Raw genomic sequence first — 19,467 nt, 5'->3', positions numbered from 1 at the left:
ACCATGTTGATCAAGAAATGCACCTAGCATCCATCTATCCAGCCCTATCATTCTGGTTAAAAAGACTGCCGTATTTTGTTTAATTGAGTTTAGTTAAATAATTGAGTTTAGTTAAATTTCACAATTTTAACATTTGGGTGTACTTTAGATGTCAAGAGGGTTGTAAATTAACCCGGCCTGACCAATCAAGGAAATAGATAATCAATGATAAAAGACTGATATCAATCGATAACAAAAGATGCCAAATAATTGGTTGATATTCTCATGGTCGTACCAAGGTATATGGGATCAGGGATCACAGCCTCGGGATCGGGATCATGGACCCGGGATCCCGAGTCACAAGTCATAACATGTCATGGGATCCGGATCGGCCAATCAGAAAGAATCAGAATGGAATCAGTGATCAAATGTTGCCACATTTTGGGGATCAGAAATCAAAATGTAGAGCTAAAATTTGGATCAGCGATGAAAAAATAAACCTGGTTACGACCCTGATATTGTGAATCAAGAACCTATTCGATGAAGGGAAATTGATTTTTATCGATTGCCATTGTTGCTGATAGCAATCGATCACATATTGATTAAACAATCGATAAATTCAATGTAATTATTAAGTGAATTTTACTTTTGACTAATGACTTATCTACACGTCATAATGACTCACCAGATGGTGGAGGCTGCGTGGTGACCACTTGAAAAAACTGCAATGAATTTCAGTATAGATCAATTAAAATGGCCTTTTTATTATTATTTTGATTCATTTTTTTTCTTTACATTGGTTGATAGGTCACTAAGTTACTGCTTACAAACAATGCTCTTCTAAATTTAATATTTCCATGATCCAACAGTTCTGGTTGCTGTTTTTTCCACAGCTCCAGTATCAGAGCAGAGCCCATTATTTCGGTTGCTCTTTCACAACTGGGCGATTTGGAAGGTCCAGCCTTTTAAGGTACTCTATTATTTTAAGAAATGTTGAATGGCTTTCAGTTTTATTTTTGTTTGAATACTCACGGGGTATAGAGAGTTACAAAGCTCTTCGCCAGGTTTTTGAGTCACTTCAGGAGCTACTGCAGGAAAAGGATGGGGCAATGACGCAATTGCTTTCTCCATGAGCGATTCTTCAGATCGAAGAGGAAATGGGAATTGAAGTGGTAAAGAACTGATAAAAATAAAAACATCAAGGGAATATTTCAGTGTTAACCGGAAATATCGTTTTTTGGAGCATTATTTTGCTGAACAATCAGAGCAAAAATGTTTTATTTTTCAACCAATTGAAAGCAAACCAAAACCACTCATGACTTGGCATGTTTTTGCGTTGAATTTGGATTGGTTCATTGCATTACTTGTGTTTGTTATGATTCAAGCTGGCAGGCTCAATTGCAAATTTATTATCAAAGTAAACATGCATGTACAGCTGTACTATTGTACAGTCACTAATACTGTTCCTCAAGGGAAGGGGTGAGGGGTAAAATTTGTCCAAGGTACTCAAAAAGTGCCGACTGTCTCAACACTTTTGGCGCTCATTGTCTGAAGGTGAATTTTCTGTATATCTTGAAAATAAGAAACTACATAACATGGACACAAACATATATTTTTCTTTAGAATCAGGTGATCACATTGGTACTGCGCTGCATTACGTAAGATTAATTAGCGTGTAAATATCGTGATTATTGTAATTTTGTGATGACGTCACAAATCGGCTAGGCCTGCGCATAAACAAGGCCAAATGGTTTTTAAGGCTAGAATTTGTGTTGAAACACGTGCGTATGTCTGCTTTGCAAAGAAATTAATAGGATTAGGTGCCAAATAAATTATGCAACAACCATAAATATCTCGGGTTTTTTGTATCGCATCTTAAAGCTGCTAAGAGCAGAGGAAAAAAATCGAGTGTGCGTGACGAAGAAAGCTATCGGACGCCACCAAAAACTATGTTCCCGGGAAAAGCGGTCCATTCCCCGGGGGGCGGGGGCACTCAAAAAAGTTTTATACGGGGAGGCTCCGCCCCAAGCTCTAACCCCTTACCCTTTTATATACCATTTTCACAGAAATTGTACCCCTTTCGTATACCTTTTACTGAAAAAAGGTACCCCTTTCATATACCTAAAAGACGTGGCATAGACAGGACGTTTTCTTGTCATTTTCATGTTGCGCTTTATAAATTAAAATAATACAGCCATAAAGTGCGTCTGTTCGAAATATTTTAATTCAAGGCCCTTTTAAAAACCTAAATGACGGATTTACATACCCTTTCATATACCTAAACTTGTGAAATCCCTACCCTTTTATATACCTGAAGCCTGAAAAAGGTACCCCTTTCGGGCGGAGCCTCCCCGTATAGGCCATTATATGGAGTACCCCCCCCCCCCGGGGTCCATTCTTAGAAAAATCCCAAGGTTAAGGAATGGGATGGGTCGATTTACTGTCTAGAAACTAATGCGGTAAGCAGGCGCCAGCGCAAGGCACGTTTCGTTCAGAACAGGACAATGTTTTGGCGTAGCAAATGGTATAAGTTCCTCGAAGCACGGCAAAAAGGACTATTTACAGAGCGGAATGTGAAAAAGATTCTACAAATTGCACGAAAGATCAAACTTGAATGCGATGACAGCTTGTGGACAGGACGTATTGCGTATCTCTTAGCTAAAGAAGAAGTATTTTTAACATGGTAAGCCTAATTACATGACGATGCACTAAAGAAGAACATATAACTTTCATAACCTTTGATCTGTTTTGAGGACGCATCTCCGATACCGTGAAGTCTCTAGATAAAGGCGTAATTTCCAGAATAATTGCAAGTATGAACAAGACAATGGATCAAATAATTGTAAACAATGGACAGTGTACAAATATCAAATATATATTACTTTCCGCCGATTATTTTCGCGCATTTTAGAACCTACGATCGCCTTGTGTGACGGTGTCACGCAACTACGTAAAACGTCACATGCCCGTGACTCTGACGGCTTTTCACGTTATTATTGACGATATTATTCATTTAATCACGTAAAAATGCTTGCAATTGAATGGAATCGCAACTGTCCGTGATTGTTCAACAAACAGCTTGTCAATAACGTGAAAAACGGCCTCTTTTCTCGAAATGAACGGGTAACCACGGGTAACCAAAATAATTGAGAAACAAGATACTATTATTCCTTTTAATTTGTTTGGTTACCCGTGGTTACCCGTGGTAACCCGTTATGTTATATATCAGAAAAATGCGTCTTAGTCCACGAAACATTGTATTTCCATGGATTCTTAGTTTGCACTTATAATTATTGCAAAAAGCTAGTTTTCCCTTTCAGACAATGGGCGTCAAAAGTCCTTGAGACAGTTGGATGAAATTGATACTAATTTAAAATTCCCGTTTTTTCACCTTTAATTTGCTGCCGCTTCTGAACCACTCCCCCTCCCCCCTTTTCAATGTTGTACTCAAACGAGGCAAGTCCTGCAGATAGCAAATACAACATTGTTTCGGGGGGAGGGGGTTATATTGAAGGGGTGAGGGGTAAAATTTGTCCAAGGTACTCAAAAAGTGCCGACTGTCTCAACACTTTTGGCGCTCATTGTAGTAGCTCATGATGCCTGCAGACTATGAGAATTTTCCTCTTGAGGCAAAAATTATCAAACTAATGGTTATTTTCTTTATCGCCTCACGAGGTAAACTTCTTATGAAAATTTTAAGTACTCGAGAGGAATTTGTGGAGCAAGTGTGCGTGCAAGGTGGTTAACTCAGCTACATGCTCTAGTGTGTGGCCAGCTTTATGGAAATTAGAGTTACGTTAGACACTTACCTAGTAGTTGCATATTGTTCATTGACCACTTGACTTTCAGGTCCTATGGCAACTTTGCCACCACTGACAGTAATCAAGTTTTGTTTCTTGATGGTTTGTTGATCTGCATAAACTTGAACTGACAACACTAAAAGATAGATCAATATAATGTATAAAAATATAATATAGATAATAAATTATATTTATGTTGTGGTTTAAATTTATGGTTGGTTTAAAATTGTTTAAACCATTTTAATTTTAATTTTCATTGTCTTATATTCATTATCAAAATCTGAAACAAAAGGAAATAAAAATCAAACTGCTCTGATGGCTATCCGATGAATATAATTGTCAGCTTTTAGTATAAATTAGTTCCTTTTTGTCACATTTTTTACTTGTCAATGGTGCCAAGATGACACCGAAACGTCGTTCTGTTTTTTCGCTAATCTTTATAGTTAACTGTATACCGGTATCTAAATTTAATCTGATAAGAACATATAAAAACCCAGGACAATATTAAAATAAATACTAGCTTAATACAATGATTTCGAGTAATTACCACGAAAATATCCCATGAGTGGCTACAATTCAGATTGCTACTGGACATTCTGTTGGCTTAAAAACAGCTTTTCTTAGGCTTCAAGTCACAGAAAGATGTGTTTTACTGTTAACCATGTGTTCACGTTCCATTAAATGAATACAAGTAACTTTGAAGCCTTCCGCAAAAATCCACGATGGCTGCCAAAATAAGGTTTGAGGGTCAAATTTAAAATTCGATTTACAAAGTGAAACTACCGTTCCATTCTTGCTATCATTTTTTTTTTTTGACGCTTAGTAGTCATGGAATAATAAAAGACATGTTTTGGCTGTTCTCTGCAATTAAGTGAGCCATAAACCCAAATTTTTGGATCTCAGCTGATGGACTATTTACCATTCATTCCGGGGCATTTATTTGAGGCAGGGAGTTATTACAAACACACTGTATATACTTATAGGCTGATTGTGACATGTTATTTAACCTTGACAAATGTGTCAATGACCATATCACTTAAACTTGTTCTCAATCCTAGAAAGGTTGTTGCATTGGGCACCACTGACATTTTCTGAAGTTTTCTCACATTTTTGACAAGCATCGCACACACCAGTGTACACATTGCAGGCCTACTTATAACACTCACTTTTTGGCACAGTTAGCTTTTTGGGGAAAGTTGCTGCATAAATTCTTGTGGATTAAAAGAATCGGTGAATCATGGAAACTATATTTTTGCAAATTCTTTGATCCTCCCCTAAACCTGAAGTGGTCGGTGCGCATATCACTGATGCCCCCTTATGAAGGTGTGAATTCTTGGACTAAATGATGCACATGTATGCTCATTTTGTATTCATAATTTCCTGTCAACTTCCCCTTCCATAGTAAAACGTATATTCGGATGCCAGGTGTTAATATAATCAAAGCACAAGAGCGGGTCACTTTCATATTTGTTAGACAAACAAAAGGTGTCATTATTTGTAATCGTACAAACAAAACTGCTACGTCTGCCTCGCCAGAGATCAGTCACGGAGTAGCTACATGTAATTCAATCCCAACATAATTACTCCAATTCACAGCATAGCAGCAAAAAATAATTGAAACAGATCTATTGCAGTACATTGAAATATGTGTTGAAGGAGTTTGACACAAAACCGCGGAATAATTTTCGAAAAATGTTGCAAAATGCAACTTTAGAGGTTACAGAAGGTTTTCAAGCATTTTATAATGTTGACAAAGCCAGCCGGCAATCAGCTTGGCACTCCGATAAAGCAAGCATACAGGTATTTGGAGAGGCTTCTCACAAAAATTTGGGTTTGTGGCTTGTTTCATCAACAAGCTTCATGCAAGTATAAAAGAAACTTTCAATAGAATGTTAGAGTTAAATTTACACGACCTAAATATTTCTGTACTTCTGCTCCAACGATTCTCCTGAAACATTGTTATGTAAACTGAAAAACCTTAGGTTTACTGAAACCTAATAACTAATTATCACTGCCTGGTCGATTGATGGAAAGATTATCGTAAAACCTCACCAGAAGGAACCCCATTAAGAATCTATAAAAAGGAAGACTTATAAAAGTTATAGTATTTGCCACAATGCAAACATTTAATTACCAATTACGTCGAACGGATCAAGAAAGGTACAACATTACAATGAAACGAAATACCGACAGATTGGATGTACTGAAGGAATACTCAATCATTTGTTTTTGGTACTTTTTTTTCAAATTCGCTTGTGTGTAATAGTAAGTTTCTTTTTTGTTGTTGTTCATTTGTTATCGATATCATAAACCACTTATTGTAGCTCTTTTTTTATTTTTTTTTGTATGTCTCTTATTAACTTTGCAAACATCTGTTATTTTATTGCTAAATGTTCGAGGGATATGAGATCAGATTAAGGGAAGGAGTATTTTTTTGTTCTTGAAAGATTTTGTTTGATCTTATAGACATCCAGAGAGCTGTACACCATGCACCAAAGGCTACGTAAATTTACGTATGAATAAAAAGCAATAGGAATGAAATCTAGGATAGTCTACTTTCTTTTGTCAAAAAACCTATCAAAAAGTGAAAAAAAAAACACAGAAATTTATCCATCAATTGCACCCGACCACAAAGCAATTTACATATCTTTGCTTTGGTCATGCGAAACCCGAAGGGTACCCGGCTCTGGAAATTCAATAACACTCTTTTAAAGGTGAAGAATACAGTGGGCTCATGATACTTAATTATTTAAACACCGTAAAATATTTCTGTCAAGTAACAAACAAGGGCCTACTGTGGGAGCTAATCAAAATGGAAATTAGGAATGCGACTACCTTGTATACGAAATATAAAGCAAAAGTATCCAGAGATCGGGCAGAAGAAATTAGACACCAGCTCGACGGATATTAATCAACTCTAATGCTACACAACGACAACATTAAATCCGAACTTCAGTCTCTATAAGAAAATAAAGGGAAGCAAGCGATGTTCAGAACGAAATGTCATTGGGTGACCTACAGGGCGAACGCCCAACAAAATACTTTTTCAATTTAGAAAAAAGAAATTATAATAAAAAGATCATTAGGGAACTTCGCCTAGAAGATGAATCCACAACAATCAATGATAAACTTACAGATCCTCAACCAAATCGAAGCTTATTTGACTTGTACACATCAGTGAAAACATTCTCTCAAGATGAAAACACAGCATCTGCAAATCCCAAAACTTTCAGATGAAGATCGACATAACTAGGAAGGTCCTCTAAGCTAAGAAGAGTGTAAATGTACTAGAATCTTTCCAAAATCTAAGTCGCCAGGTGAAGATGGATTCACCGTGGAATTCTACAAATTTTTAAACAACCTACTAGCCAAGAATCTTCTGGCATGCTTAAACGAGGCCTATGAGAAAAACGAACTTACCATCTCACAAAGAAGGGGTATTGTTACTATCACCAAAGGAAGACGCCTCTTTACTCAAGCTGCACAACTTTTTGCCAAACACTGTAGCATGATACTTTTGATTTTCTCGAAAAAGCCACATCTTCATTTAACACGCTCAATAGTCATTGAACGAAAAGTAATAAACAAAGTAATAAACGAAGTAATAACGAATCAAATCAAAAACCATCTCTTCAGGAAAGTTCTTTAGCACAGTACACCTGGAGTATTTGATTCCTGTCAGAACTGTTTCAACAAAAGATTTTGGTTCTTTCAAAAGATCTCAAAACGTAAATTTTCATTCAACAAACAAGAACTAATAAATATTATTTTAGTTATCAAATTGTCACGAAACAACATGCTCGAATACTGTTGCCACTATCGACCCTAGTTGATTTTAACAGCAGAGCCATTCAAATTTAAAACCCATACCGGTTAATTTTATGTCTCAACGAGAATTGTATTAAAGGTATAAACATAAACGCTACTTGCCTGAGAGTTAATTCTGAATCAGTGAATTGAGGAAGATGCTTGAGAGACTTATATATAACCACAAACACCACTTCTGAATTGGTGAATTGAGCAAGATGCTCAAGAGACTAATTAAATAAACTGCGGTTTGCAGTTGGCGCCACAGAGTCTTCAGTAATATTTAGGAATCTAAAGAAGATTCCTTTCCATTTCTTCGACTCTTTGTAAATATACCCACAGTATTAACATCATAATGACAACATTATTCTTTAAATCTGCTTTGTGCAAATGCTTTATGTAATTTTTACTACGGTCAGGAAATCTTTTTCAAAATGAATGCTCGAATAAGACGAATAACAATTTTGTGTTGGGCCTTTTGCTGATCAGGCGTGTGCGTTGTAAGCTGGCGAGTGTTACGAAAAACACGTTTTTAATTCAGGGTTAATTCACAACTCACCAATTTCGCCTCCTACAGTCTGAAATCTTCGAACAGCAGAAATCGCTCACTACAGCTGTGTCAGATTGCTTCCCCTTTATAAACTACAATTTGAGCTTATTTGATTGGTTCTGATAGTACCTGAAACCTGATTGGTGTGACAAACAAACATACTTCACTGACTGACTGACTGACTGACTGACTGTGAATAACTGACTAGTACACGGTCTATCATGCCGGCTTAGAGGTTATTTTTGAAAAAATAACTCAAAAATGGTTATGTTATGTATAAAGTCAATATACGATGATTCCAGAAATTTAGCAAAAATATATCAAATTACTGATGCCATTTTGTCCAAAAAGTGGAGTCCTGTTACCGGTAAATGCCAAATGAATAAATTTAAACTATTTTTCTCGAGTGAAATCAAATTATTTTATTACTGAATGATAGGCGGAATTTTTCCCAAAATTTTATAGCCATCGCGTCAAAACCAAAAAAGCCATAACACGAAGTTTGACATAGATGAGTGCACCAGGAAATACGGAGCCACCTTGAAGGGGCACTATCACAGGGATTTTGCTACATTTTTCGTCGAAATGATGCTAAAATTATGACAAGGCCGGTACCTTCACTCACACAAGAAATGCACCTAGAACACCAAGATAAAGATATGGAGTGCATTGTTGGGAGGAGGGCAAACTGTAGCCTTTTTTTCTGAGACGCAAGGGCAGAATTTAAGAATGTCTACCCAACTTTCAATTTGAGATGATCAATACCTCCCACATATGAATCTCAAGATAAAACCCTTTAACAGCTTCAGTGCCCCCTCTTTTTAGTAGTTCTTAACAAATCTGGACCATTGGTATTACTTTCAATTGATGTAAATGTCATGTCTGGCTTAGTGTGGGTTGTGACTTTTTGAAGACATAAGAGTGCCCCTTTATACTGTCAGCCCTCTATTCTAAATACCTTCAGGACATTTGATCCTTGTGAGGAAATGAAAGTCACATGATGCAAAAGAAATGCCGCACATTAGGACAGTAATATTGATAAACCCCGTCCTCATGATGCGGCGTTTATTCCAATAATAGAGTCAAAAAGCAAATGCAATGTAGTAATCAAGTCTGAGCAAGCCTCAAAAGAAATATTTTTCTTGATTGTAACAATGTTTTAAGATATTGAAAATGCCTTTTCAGACAAGCACTAAACATTTTTCTGTTTCTAAAATTCAAATGTTCAGTTACCACAGTACTGTTAGCATGAATTAAATTGAATTTTAAATAAACACCGCCCTCGTATAAACATCTCCCTCAAATAAACCCCGCACTCGAATCACAAAAAATTTAATTAACGCTGCGGCGTTTAATCCAAAAAATATGGTGAAGAACCTTTGATATAGATGGGATTTGAACTTTCCTTAAGTATTTATTTATTATTTCTTACTAATTTTCGTGCGTACTTAATTTCGCGAAAATTCAAGAGCCAAATTAAATTGCGAGTATTAATTATCACAATTGCAAGAAAAATTTGAGTTAAAGTGTATTAAAGTTCGCGATTTTGTCAGTGTTTTGTGGATAAGTCATCAAAGACTAAAGAACTGCAGGAAATAATTATAAAAAATTCTGGCTCAATGTAGCGACAAGGAGCCTTCAAACAGAGACTTTGGTGACTGTACTAAAGAGGTTTTGGCCGATTTACAAGCTCGAAACAGTAATCAGAGGAAGGGTGCTATTCAAAACCAAGACGGAAAGATATTTTCAAAGGAAGATAGTTGCAGTTCAAAACATTAAATAATTTTGGCTGTTTTGATTTATTTTATATTTTTTTGCATTAAATTTCGCGCAATGTTTTTTTTCGCGCAGACTAAATTTAGTGATTACTTTGAAATGGCGAAAATCGCGAAAATTACCGGTAGTAAGAATAGTGCTAGATATGTAATATTTTTTCAACACAGGCCAAGGAATTACTTACAACTTTTATCTGCCTCTACAGAACGACCTCCTCCAAACACAGTCATAGGGCTAGTTGGCTTGGCCTTATCCTGGAACAACTGAAATGGATAAGCAAGCACTATATCTCTGTTTAAAAACGAGCTGCTTCGTACATAGCTTTACACTAAATCCGTGCCAAATTCAAGAACGTGGGTCATTAGAATGCAGCAACTGATCAGACATACAGCTCTGGAAATGTCTTGTTCCGAAGCAAAATTCTCAAAAGGAGAATATTTGTAAAAAAAAGGGACAGAAGCATTAAGCTAAAGGCAAGTTTTAAATTTTATTGAACACACTGACCTCCTCTACTTTTTGAGGGATTTCCAGAATTTTCATGAGTTCTTTGTCTCCATCATCTTTTGCCAGCTTAATTGCAGTTTGGCCATTCTGTGACACCACAAAAATAATCAATACATCGATCATAAATTAAAAATAATATAGCTTGATCAGTCAACACAAAATACAGTTATATTGTATTATAAAAAAAATGCCTCATCCAGACACTAATTAACATCAATCATAAATTAAAGAATTTTTGGCTGGTAGTTGCATTTTAACATCAACACATTGAAAAATTGGTTACACTGAAGGTAACCCCTGGCTAATATAATGGACATTTGGGGTACTAAGAGCAAAGAATGTATATTGTATTTACTCAAGAAAAAGCCACCCCTTGAATAAGCAATGCATTTGGGACAAAAAAGTTAATACAAAATAATTTATTGTAAGTGCTGCCCTCAAATAAGGGCCGCCAACGAAGAAGTGCCACATTTGAGGTTCAAAATATTTAATAATCACAGCAGCACTTTTTCCAGTAAATACAGTAAGTCAATAGCACAAATTTCTAGGAATATATTAAGATGGCTTATTTGGGCTTGGAAGTATAATATACATGTACAGTAGAATCCCGATTTTTTGAACCAGGCCTCCAAGGAAAACAAAAAATGGTTTGAGAAATTTAAGGATAAAATTGCAGTTTTTGACTGAGGGAAGCAGAAATGACTTTTGGTTTGAGTTTATATCAGGAAGTTTATGAAATCGATGGTTGGAGAAATCAGAAATCCACTGCACCATCTAAATTAATGTATAGAAATTCACAGTGTTAAAATTAAGTTGTGAATTTTGCTGCACCTCATTTTTAACGGGAGAGTTGAAAACACTGACCCCTGATCCGCGGACTACCCACTGACCCCCCACTCCGCGGATCACCTACGGACTACTCCACGGACTACCCCCACGGACTACCCCTACGGAGTACCCTATAATTAACGGGAGAGTTGAAAACACTGACCCCTGATCCGCGGACTACCCACTGACCCCCCACTCCGCGGATCACCTACGGACTACCCCCACGGACTACCCCCCACGGACTACCCCTACGGAGTACCCTATAAAATGAAACAAATTTATGTTTACGAGGAAAAGAGACAGGAGAAACCTACCTGTGCCACTTGCACGATCGATCAAAACAGCCGCCATCTTGTTTCCCTCCATCCAGTCCTTCTTGTTACAAACTCAAATGGGACTTCATCGGCTAGTACTAAAACCAGGAATGCCGGAATGCCACAACGCCGGAATACTAAAACCCAGAACAGATAAAATATATCATGTAACCCTTACAAATATAAAGAGCTAACCGAAGTACATAGTAGGCTAACCGAGGTGAATAGTAGGCTAACTGGAGTGAATAGTAAGCCTACTATGCACTGCGGTTAGCCTTCTATTCACTCCGGTTAGCCTACTATTCACCTCGGTTAGCCTACTATGTACTTCGGTTAGCCTGTTTACGGTTAGCTCTTTATATTTGTAAGGGTTACACGATATATTTTATCTGTTCCGGGTTTTAGTATTCCGGCGTTCTGGTGTTCTGGCGTTCCGGTGTTCCTGGTTTTAGTACTAGCCGATGAAGTCCCATTTGAGTTTGTAACAAGAAGGACTGGATCGAGGGAAACAAGATGGCGGCTGTATTGATCGATCGTGCAAGTGGCACAGGTAGGTTTCTCCTGTCTCTTTTCCCCGTAAACATAAATTTGTTTCATTTTATAGGGTACTCCGTAGGGGTAGTCCGTGGGGGTAGTCCGCGGAGTAGTCCATAGGTGATCCGTGGAGTGGGGGGTCAGTGGGTAGTCCACGGATCGGGGGTCAGTGTTTTCAACTCTCCCCATTTTTAACATCCACTGTAGAGGCTGCACCAGAATTTAACAACATGGCAACGGCCACCATTGACTTTGCCTTTCAGCAGCCAAGTGAAGAGGGGTGTTTTTGTCCTATTAAAAAGAAGTATTTTATAAGCACTTGTTATTATCATTCATGGAAAGTGCTCACCAGTTCATGTTGAGTTCTTTTTCGATTTTGCATTGTGCAGTTCCAGAAAATATCTGAGGAGGTGGGGGTCTTGAAAATTTTTAAAGGAGAGTATGGAGCTTAACTGGAGGGGTGGGGGGATTCAAACTTAAAACCTTCCTTGGGAGGGGAATGGATATTTTCTGGAACAACACATTGTAGATCAGCAACTGACATGTGTCTTAGAACTGTTCATCCAACTCTCTTAGATCTGTCTTTACCTGCGTATGCTAATTGAATAATTTGTTACTTGAAATTAAAAATAAAATCCGAACCCTGAAGCTTTCTATTGATAAAGTCTGTTCTATATATTGTGAGGATTGAAGAAGCCAAAAGGCTCATGATTCAATTAGCAATAATTGGATGAGGCTAAGTACGATATGAAGAATTATGCAGATCAATTAAGGAGGGTGTTATCCGCCTCAGCCTTCAGCTTCGGCGGATAACACCCTCTGAGATCTGCATAATTCTTCACATCATACAAAAGCCGAATTCAATAATTGTTTTATTATTCATTCAAAATATTTCCAGAGCTCCAAATGCACAAAATGAATTTTATAGGGTTTTGACAGTAGGCAAAGTACACAAATACACAACAACGTTTGCTTTTAAATTTGATTTAAACTTCAAAAACTTGGTTACCTTCATTAAATTTACTTTGTCTGTGGCGATCGGTAGACTTAATTTCAGTAGAATGATTCATCCGATCTAAGATATTTAAACACTAAATTTTCGGTGGCCTCTATCCACCTTCATCAGAGTATTGAAAATGAGTTCAATAAAATATTAGCACGCGCAAGGCATGTTTGAATACGCCATCCAATCTTTAATTTCTTAACAGTGGAGTGTAAGCGCGCGGAATGGGTTTCCTTTCGTTAACCGCGTTGGAATCCACCGTAGAGTGCCACGACTCTAGGAACAGTCTCTTGGTGTAACTTGAGATTCCTCGTTCAAGGATCGTGGCATTTCTTGGGTGGATGTCATGCTCGGTTGATTCCGCGTGTTGCTTAATTGCTGACTCTCCATTACAAGCGCGGCCGGGATCGTGTTCGGCTCCGCGTGAGCTCCAAGAGCGCTTACTTTCTCCAATGTAAGTAAACGCGCAGTCATTGCATCTGACCTTATAGATGATTCCTCTTCTTTGGTGTTCTTGTGGCCGATCTTTTGGCACCGCGTACGTACGGTATGCTGGCAAAGTTCACAGGTCTTTCTTGCGTACGTTCAGGCCGAGAGTTGACTGTAAGGCACTTTTGCAAAAGCCTGTCTGGGTACCCATTTGCCCTTAGGTCTTTAGCCACACGTTTCGTCTCTGCGCTTCTGAGGCTTTCATTCGATGGTAAATTCAACATCCGCACGGCTTTCAAACCATGCCAAACGCCACGATCCTTGAACGAGGAATCTCAAGTTACACCAAGAGACTGTTCCTAGAGTCGTGGCACTCTACGGTGAATTCCAACGCGGTTAACGAAAGGAAACCCCTTCCGCGCGCTTACACTCCACTGTTAAGAAATTAAAGATTGGATGGCGTATTCAAACATGCCTAGCGCGTGCTAATATTTTAACGAACTCATTTTCAATACTCTGATGAAGGTGGATAGAGGCCACCGAAAATTTAGTGTTTAAATATCTTAGATTGGATGAATCATTCTACTGAAATTCATTAAATTTCTTGTCCTTTAAAATGTCGATATTTAGCACTTGCTTGAAGTGTCTATGGAAGCTAGATCTTATGACACAAAGTGATGTTTTCGAGTACAGGTTTCCATCGTTCTTGCTTACTTTGACGTAGAATTTTCATAAAACCGCTCCAAGTCCTCCGCTGTGGCTGGATCAGAATCTTTTCCTCTTGAAGATATGCTTTCAAAATCGATCGACTCCCCTTCGTTGCTTTTTCTGTGTTTTGACTTTCCTTGTCTTCTAATAACTTTAAAGTTTTACCTCTCCGTAATGCTCAAATCTAGCAGCCATTTTCGCGCTTTCAACCTGCTCGGCAGCAAAGCCGTTCAGTCGTGTGACGTCAGCGGTTCTTGGGAACGAGGTTGTGATCTGTTAATCATACTTGGGAACGAGGTTGTGATCCATTAATTTTTTATATTGAATGATTGTCGTCATTTTAATGATGTCAATCATCCAGTAATTGGAATTTCTTCCAAATTTGGTCGGCGCTAGCCGGTTAGCTGGAATTAACCAGGGATCGAAAGCCAATCAGAAACAGAGAAATATTTTGAATGAATAATAATGCTAATTAATGCTTTTCTCCAATTTCTGCAGCATGAAGTAACTAATAAAGAGTTCTGTAACTTGATCCCCCTGAATGCATCTTGCTAGTCCATCACAGGTTTCTGCCTCTCTCAACAGTTTCTCAGGTTGCCCTTAAAGTGCCCCTATGATCAAATTTTCGATTTCCATTTTTTTACATTTTCGTGTACAATAAGACTTTCTTACTCACTTTGTCAATTTTTAATCCATTACGAACATCAGAAGTCGTTTTATTTTAACGTTTATTTCCGATAATTTACGGCCGCCATTAAACAACCTTGTTCCAAGGCTTGGTTGCGAATAGGGAGAAAATGACATCAAAGGCTCCAAAATACCTCATGGGTTGAAATTATAATAACAATATGTATTGAAACTCACGCGAAAAGCAACAAAAACTTTGGACTTGTTTTTCGTGCAATTTTCTACGCTGATTGTTATTCTAATTTCAACCCGTGAGGTATTTTAGCCTTTGACGTCATTTTCTCCCAATTTGCAACCAAGCCTTGGAACAAGGTTGATTAATGGCGGCCGTAAATTCTATGGAATAAATGCTATAATAAAACGACTTCTGATGTTCGTAATAGATTGAAATTTGGCAAGGTGAGTAAGAAAGTCTAATAATGTTTACGACAATGTAAAAAACTGAAAATCAAAATTTGATCATAGTAGCACTTTAAACAATTTCAGTTCCTATAGACTGGCTTCTTCCTTTTGTCTTGCAGTGTTGGGAGTATGCCTCCCTTTGCAAGACTCCCCCTCATAGAATGATGTAGATTTAAATATAATTTCTGCAGGGCTAATATAAGGAGAGGCACTTACCGGTATTTTTAGTAACACCTCACCACATAGAACATAATTGCCCCCACGCAGGGGTCCGGCCCAGAGGCCAGAACCCGAGGAGGCACCTTAGAAGTCCCCGCGTAGGTAGGTAAAATGTGTGCATTCAGTAAACGGTACCAGAAAAAATCTCAGTTTCGGTCAGAGGCTTGCAAAGGATATTGCCCAAATGCTTGCAAAGGATTGAACTAATGCTTGCAAAGGATTGCTGGAAGGCTCGTAAAGGAGCAACAGAAGTCAAAGGATAAAAATAGCCGTCGCACTGTGATAATGATAATGATACCGAAAATGGCATGGAAAGCATAACAGGCATATTATCCAGGGACGAAGAGTTTCTTATCTTAATTAGCGACTGAACGTTGTGAAAACAAGTCAAAATCGTATACATCTTATGACGAGTAATAAACAAAAGCATGAACTTTGTCATGTTTTACAAGGTCATTCATTTCGCTAAAAAACTGTCAGTTTATTTGATCCAAAGAGTGTTTGAATAACAATCAAAAACTGTTTTCTCGAATCATTGAATTTGCCATTTTTTGTTAATTGCGTAATTGTTAGGCTTTGTGGCCTGCTAATTATTGTAAGTTCATTTTGAATGTTATAAGCCTGGGAATAAGCTTGTGTGTTATTTGTCACCACGAACAACGTGTTATGTGTTATTTCTGCTAGGTAATATACCGTATTTATTCGATTAAGCACCCAACCTCAAATAAGCGCCCACCTCGAATAAGCGCCCACCCTGTAGGTAGGAAAAGTTAATAAGCGCCCAGCCTCGAAAAAGCAGCGCCCACCCCACTAAAAAAAAATGAAGTGCATAAGGGGATTCTCGATTATTATTGACATTGAGATTGCAATTGACAAAGTACTACAAAGAGACTACCCCAAAGACCGAGTTTTCTTAGTATTTTCGAAACTTTCAATGAACAGTTGAAATTCAGCTTTGGTAGATCTTCACGTTTTGTTATTATATATTGTTTTCTTGCAAAATAAACGTAGTACTTGCTAAAAATGGTGAAAATTCAATAAGCGCCCAGCCTCGAATAAGCGCCCACCTCGAATAAGCGCCCACTTTCAAGGTCCAAAAATTTAATAAGCGCCCAGGGCACTATATCGAATAAATACGGTATTCAACTTGAACTTGTGAATTTTTTTAGGACACAACAAGAAATTCCGCAGCAAACAATGTTGTGATGTACATGGCACAATAAGAAAGAAGCCTAATTGTAGCTAATTGTGTAGTCCATTGGCATCAATAATTAAAGGCAGAAAAAAGACTACACTAATCTTATATTATTGTAGTAAAACAAATTATGAAAAGGCGGGGGCAGTTTAGTGAGAACTATTACTAGTATCAGAAATCCATACGGGTTGAAATGTGTAACTCCCTATGATTCACATTGTACAAAGCGTTTGCACATTCGTTTACACTAAGTACCATATTTGGAAAATCACGAGAAACATTTAACCAATCAAAATAACTATATTTGGATTCAATTCACAGCGCACGCTAGCTCGCGCTCGATGGCGTAATCTTGTTTTTGAACAAACTTGGTTGAATAAAGTTAAGTTTGGTTAAATTTTCCTGTTTCATCTTCTTGGAGCAGTCTGGAGAACTTCGCTTTGATACCCTTAATGTATTTCTTTAGTTTCTGTGAGAAATTTACGGCGTTTAGGTCGAAAATCAAGCAACTTACCGCAAAACCAAAAATTATGTTGCGTGTGTCATTACGTGTATAAAGCATTCGCGTACAAACTCTTCGTGTTTCCAAATTATGAAATATGGTACTTAGCAAAATGAATATTCACACGCTGTGCACCCACGTTACACGTTTCAACCCTTATGGGTTTCTGCTAGTATTAAAAACATATTGGCCATGGCCATGGATTGATCACAGCAGTCTTGAACTAGAGTCCAACATTCAAACTATTAAGCGGCCTTCACACGACAAACTAAAGTTGGCAAGCTCATGTTGGCAAACTCAAGTTGGTGTGTGTGAGCGACACAACAACAGTTGGCAAACAAGTTGGCAAACTGTTGGTGAGAATAGAGACAAGTTCTATTGCTGCCAACAGTTGGCCCTGGGGGAGGGGGTACTCCATATATTTTTGGGTGGGGGTGTACCACTGGGACTCTGAAACCCTTTCCCTAGACCCTGTTCAGCTGATTTCGCAACCCTTTTACTATACTAAACACCAAAAATCGCTACCCTATCCCAGACTTGCCGTTTTCAGAACTGTGTCAATTTTTGTGTTTTTAAAGGAAATCCATTTGTCAACAACTTTGCCTCGATGTTTTTATTTACGTTTAAGAAGGCCTCTTCCTCTTCCGAGTTTCTGTTCCTATTCTGGACTAAATTCCTCATACTACTGATCAGTTTTCCGGGAAATGATCCCCTATTTTAGACCAAAACTCACTGATTTCTATACCCTATCCCAGACTAAACTGCTTGAAAACCATACCCTTCACAGTGGCACATACCTGTATAGCTCATATATGAGAGTGCCCCCCCCCCTCCCGCAGTTGTTTGCCGTTCACACACACCAACTTGAGTTTGCCAACACGAGTTGGCCAATGGTTTGTTGTGTGAAGGCCGGTACATGTACATGTACAGTTACTCTAAGGCAAATATCTTATAATAATTTTGTTTTCCAATCATTCCTGTATTGGCTAGTTTTTGCAGCAACATCTCTAACACTTGTACATGGCCTTTCTTGGCAGCAACATTCAAAGTTGTGTTTCCCCCCCACAAAAATGTTTAAAGTGATTGTTGCGATTAAAACTTAATGATTCACATTATAATTTAGAGTTTTGAACTTTTTGTTAACCTACAGTGATTCAGTTTACATTTTCAGGCACATTTGATGTCATGCCTGATGTCTACTAGCTAATAATTAGTCTGACTGTTAGCTATTTCCTGGTCTGTTCAGTTAGCATACATCAGTCTGTAAACTATATGTTTTTCACAACTTGAAGATCATTGATGATTATTAGTTTACTGGGAGATCTCACATCAGCCATCGGGCATTCAACATGGATAGTTTACTATCCATGCTTTCAAGTAAGGTTGCCCTAGGCTTGTGGTTTGCTTTACACTTTGCAACGAAATTGGCAAAGCGGCGCGGCCATAGTAAACTCAAATCGGCTAAATTGCAGAATACCCCGCAAATGAGATTCATCTTATTGAATAACAATAGTTCCTATTGTTTCTTGCCTCGTTCTTCAAAGAGTTCCGACCCGTGAATCTCATTTGCGGGGTATTCTGCAATTCCTAAAATCAACTGTATTTTTTAAATACTGGCTTACATTGTATCGTCCAAATTTCTTCTTCAGCCACTTTAATATCGCTGCTGTCATTCTCCAAATAGCCTTCCACGCAGGCGTTTTTAGGAGCGATCGTTTTTCCTGCTTTTCATTCATCTTTTATCGCCCCTGATCGACAGAACGTATACGACGAAAGGAAAGTACTCTGCACCTCGCGCCTTCGTTCCGCACGCATGACGGTTGGATATGTTTTCTCGATTGAACGGCGGGTACTGACTGAAAGTATTTTTACTAATGTGCGAGCCTGCGAGCCGGAGCCACGGGCCGCGAGCCTCTTTTTGCGAGCCACTATTTTTCTAGCATATTTTTTTTCATTTTTATCAAAATAAATTCAAATTTACCCATAAACAATCAAAGTATTCTGTTCAAACCATACACAGGTCCTTACAATTTACCGCGAAACCGGATCGCGTGATATGCTACGTCTACGATGTAGTCTGGTTTAAATAGTGTCGCAGGCATGTACTAAAACCCGAAACAACGAAACGAAACCACCGAAACGAATCGACCGAAACAACCGAAACGGCCGAAACGAGCGAAACGAAACGAAATCACCGAAACAAGCAAAACTTCAAGGATTCCGCCACTTA

The 19,467-nt window shown here is 38.1% G+C and overlaps 1 protein-coding gene across 1 annotated transcript; it reads right to left on the bottom strand.

Moving 5' to 3' along the window:
* Positions 1–650: 650 nt before the first annotated feature.
* On the bottom strand, positions 651–19,079 carry LOC144630850 (uncharacterized). Its single transcript, XM_078489203.1, has 6 exons — positions 18,860–19,079; positions 10,417–10,503; positions 10,097–10,175; positions 3,789–3,915; positions 1,012–1,159; positions 651–701 (listed from the first exon to the last, which is right to left on the bottom strand). The coding sequence occupies exons 1-6, from the start codon at positions 18,971–18,973 to the stop codon at positions 651–653; spliced, it is 606 nt and encodes a 201-aa protein (XP_078345329.1). The 5' UTR covers positions 18,974–19,079.
* Between the last annotated feature and the right edge of the window lie 388 nt (positions 19,080–19,467).

Source organism: Oculina patagonica, chromosome 11 (assembly GCF_052425735.1).
Source record: "Oculina patagonica isolate OP01 chromosome 11, crgOcupat, whole genome shotgun sequence".
NCBI lineage: Eukaryota > Metazoa > Cnidaria > Anthozoa > Scleractinia > Oculinidae > Oculina > Oculina patagonica.
This window is presented reverse-complemented; position numbering and strand designations above follow the sequence as displayed.

Excerpts from the sequence above, each read along its gene's own strand:
- LOC144630850 (XM_078489203.1), bottom strand. The coding sequence starts at position 18,973 with ATGAATGAAAAGCAGGAAAAACGATCGCTCCTAAAAACGCCTGCGTGG. Across the intron at positions 1,160-3,788 it reads GAACAATATGCAACTACTAG|TTCTTTACCACTTCAATTCC; the intron begins GTAAGTGTCTAA and ends TATTTTTATCAG. Across the intron at positions 702-1,011 it reads TTTGTAACTCTCTATACCCC|TTTTTTCAAGTGGTCACCAC; the intron begins GTGAGTATTCAA and ends AATTCATTGCAG.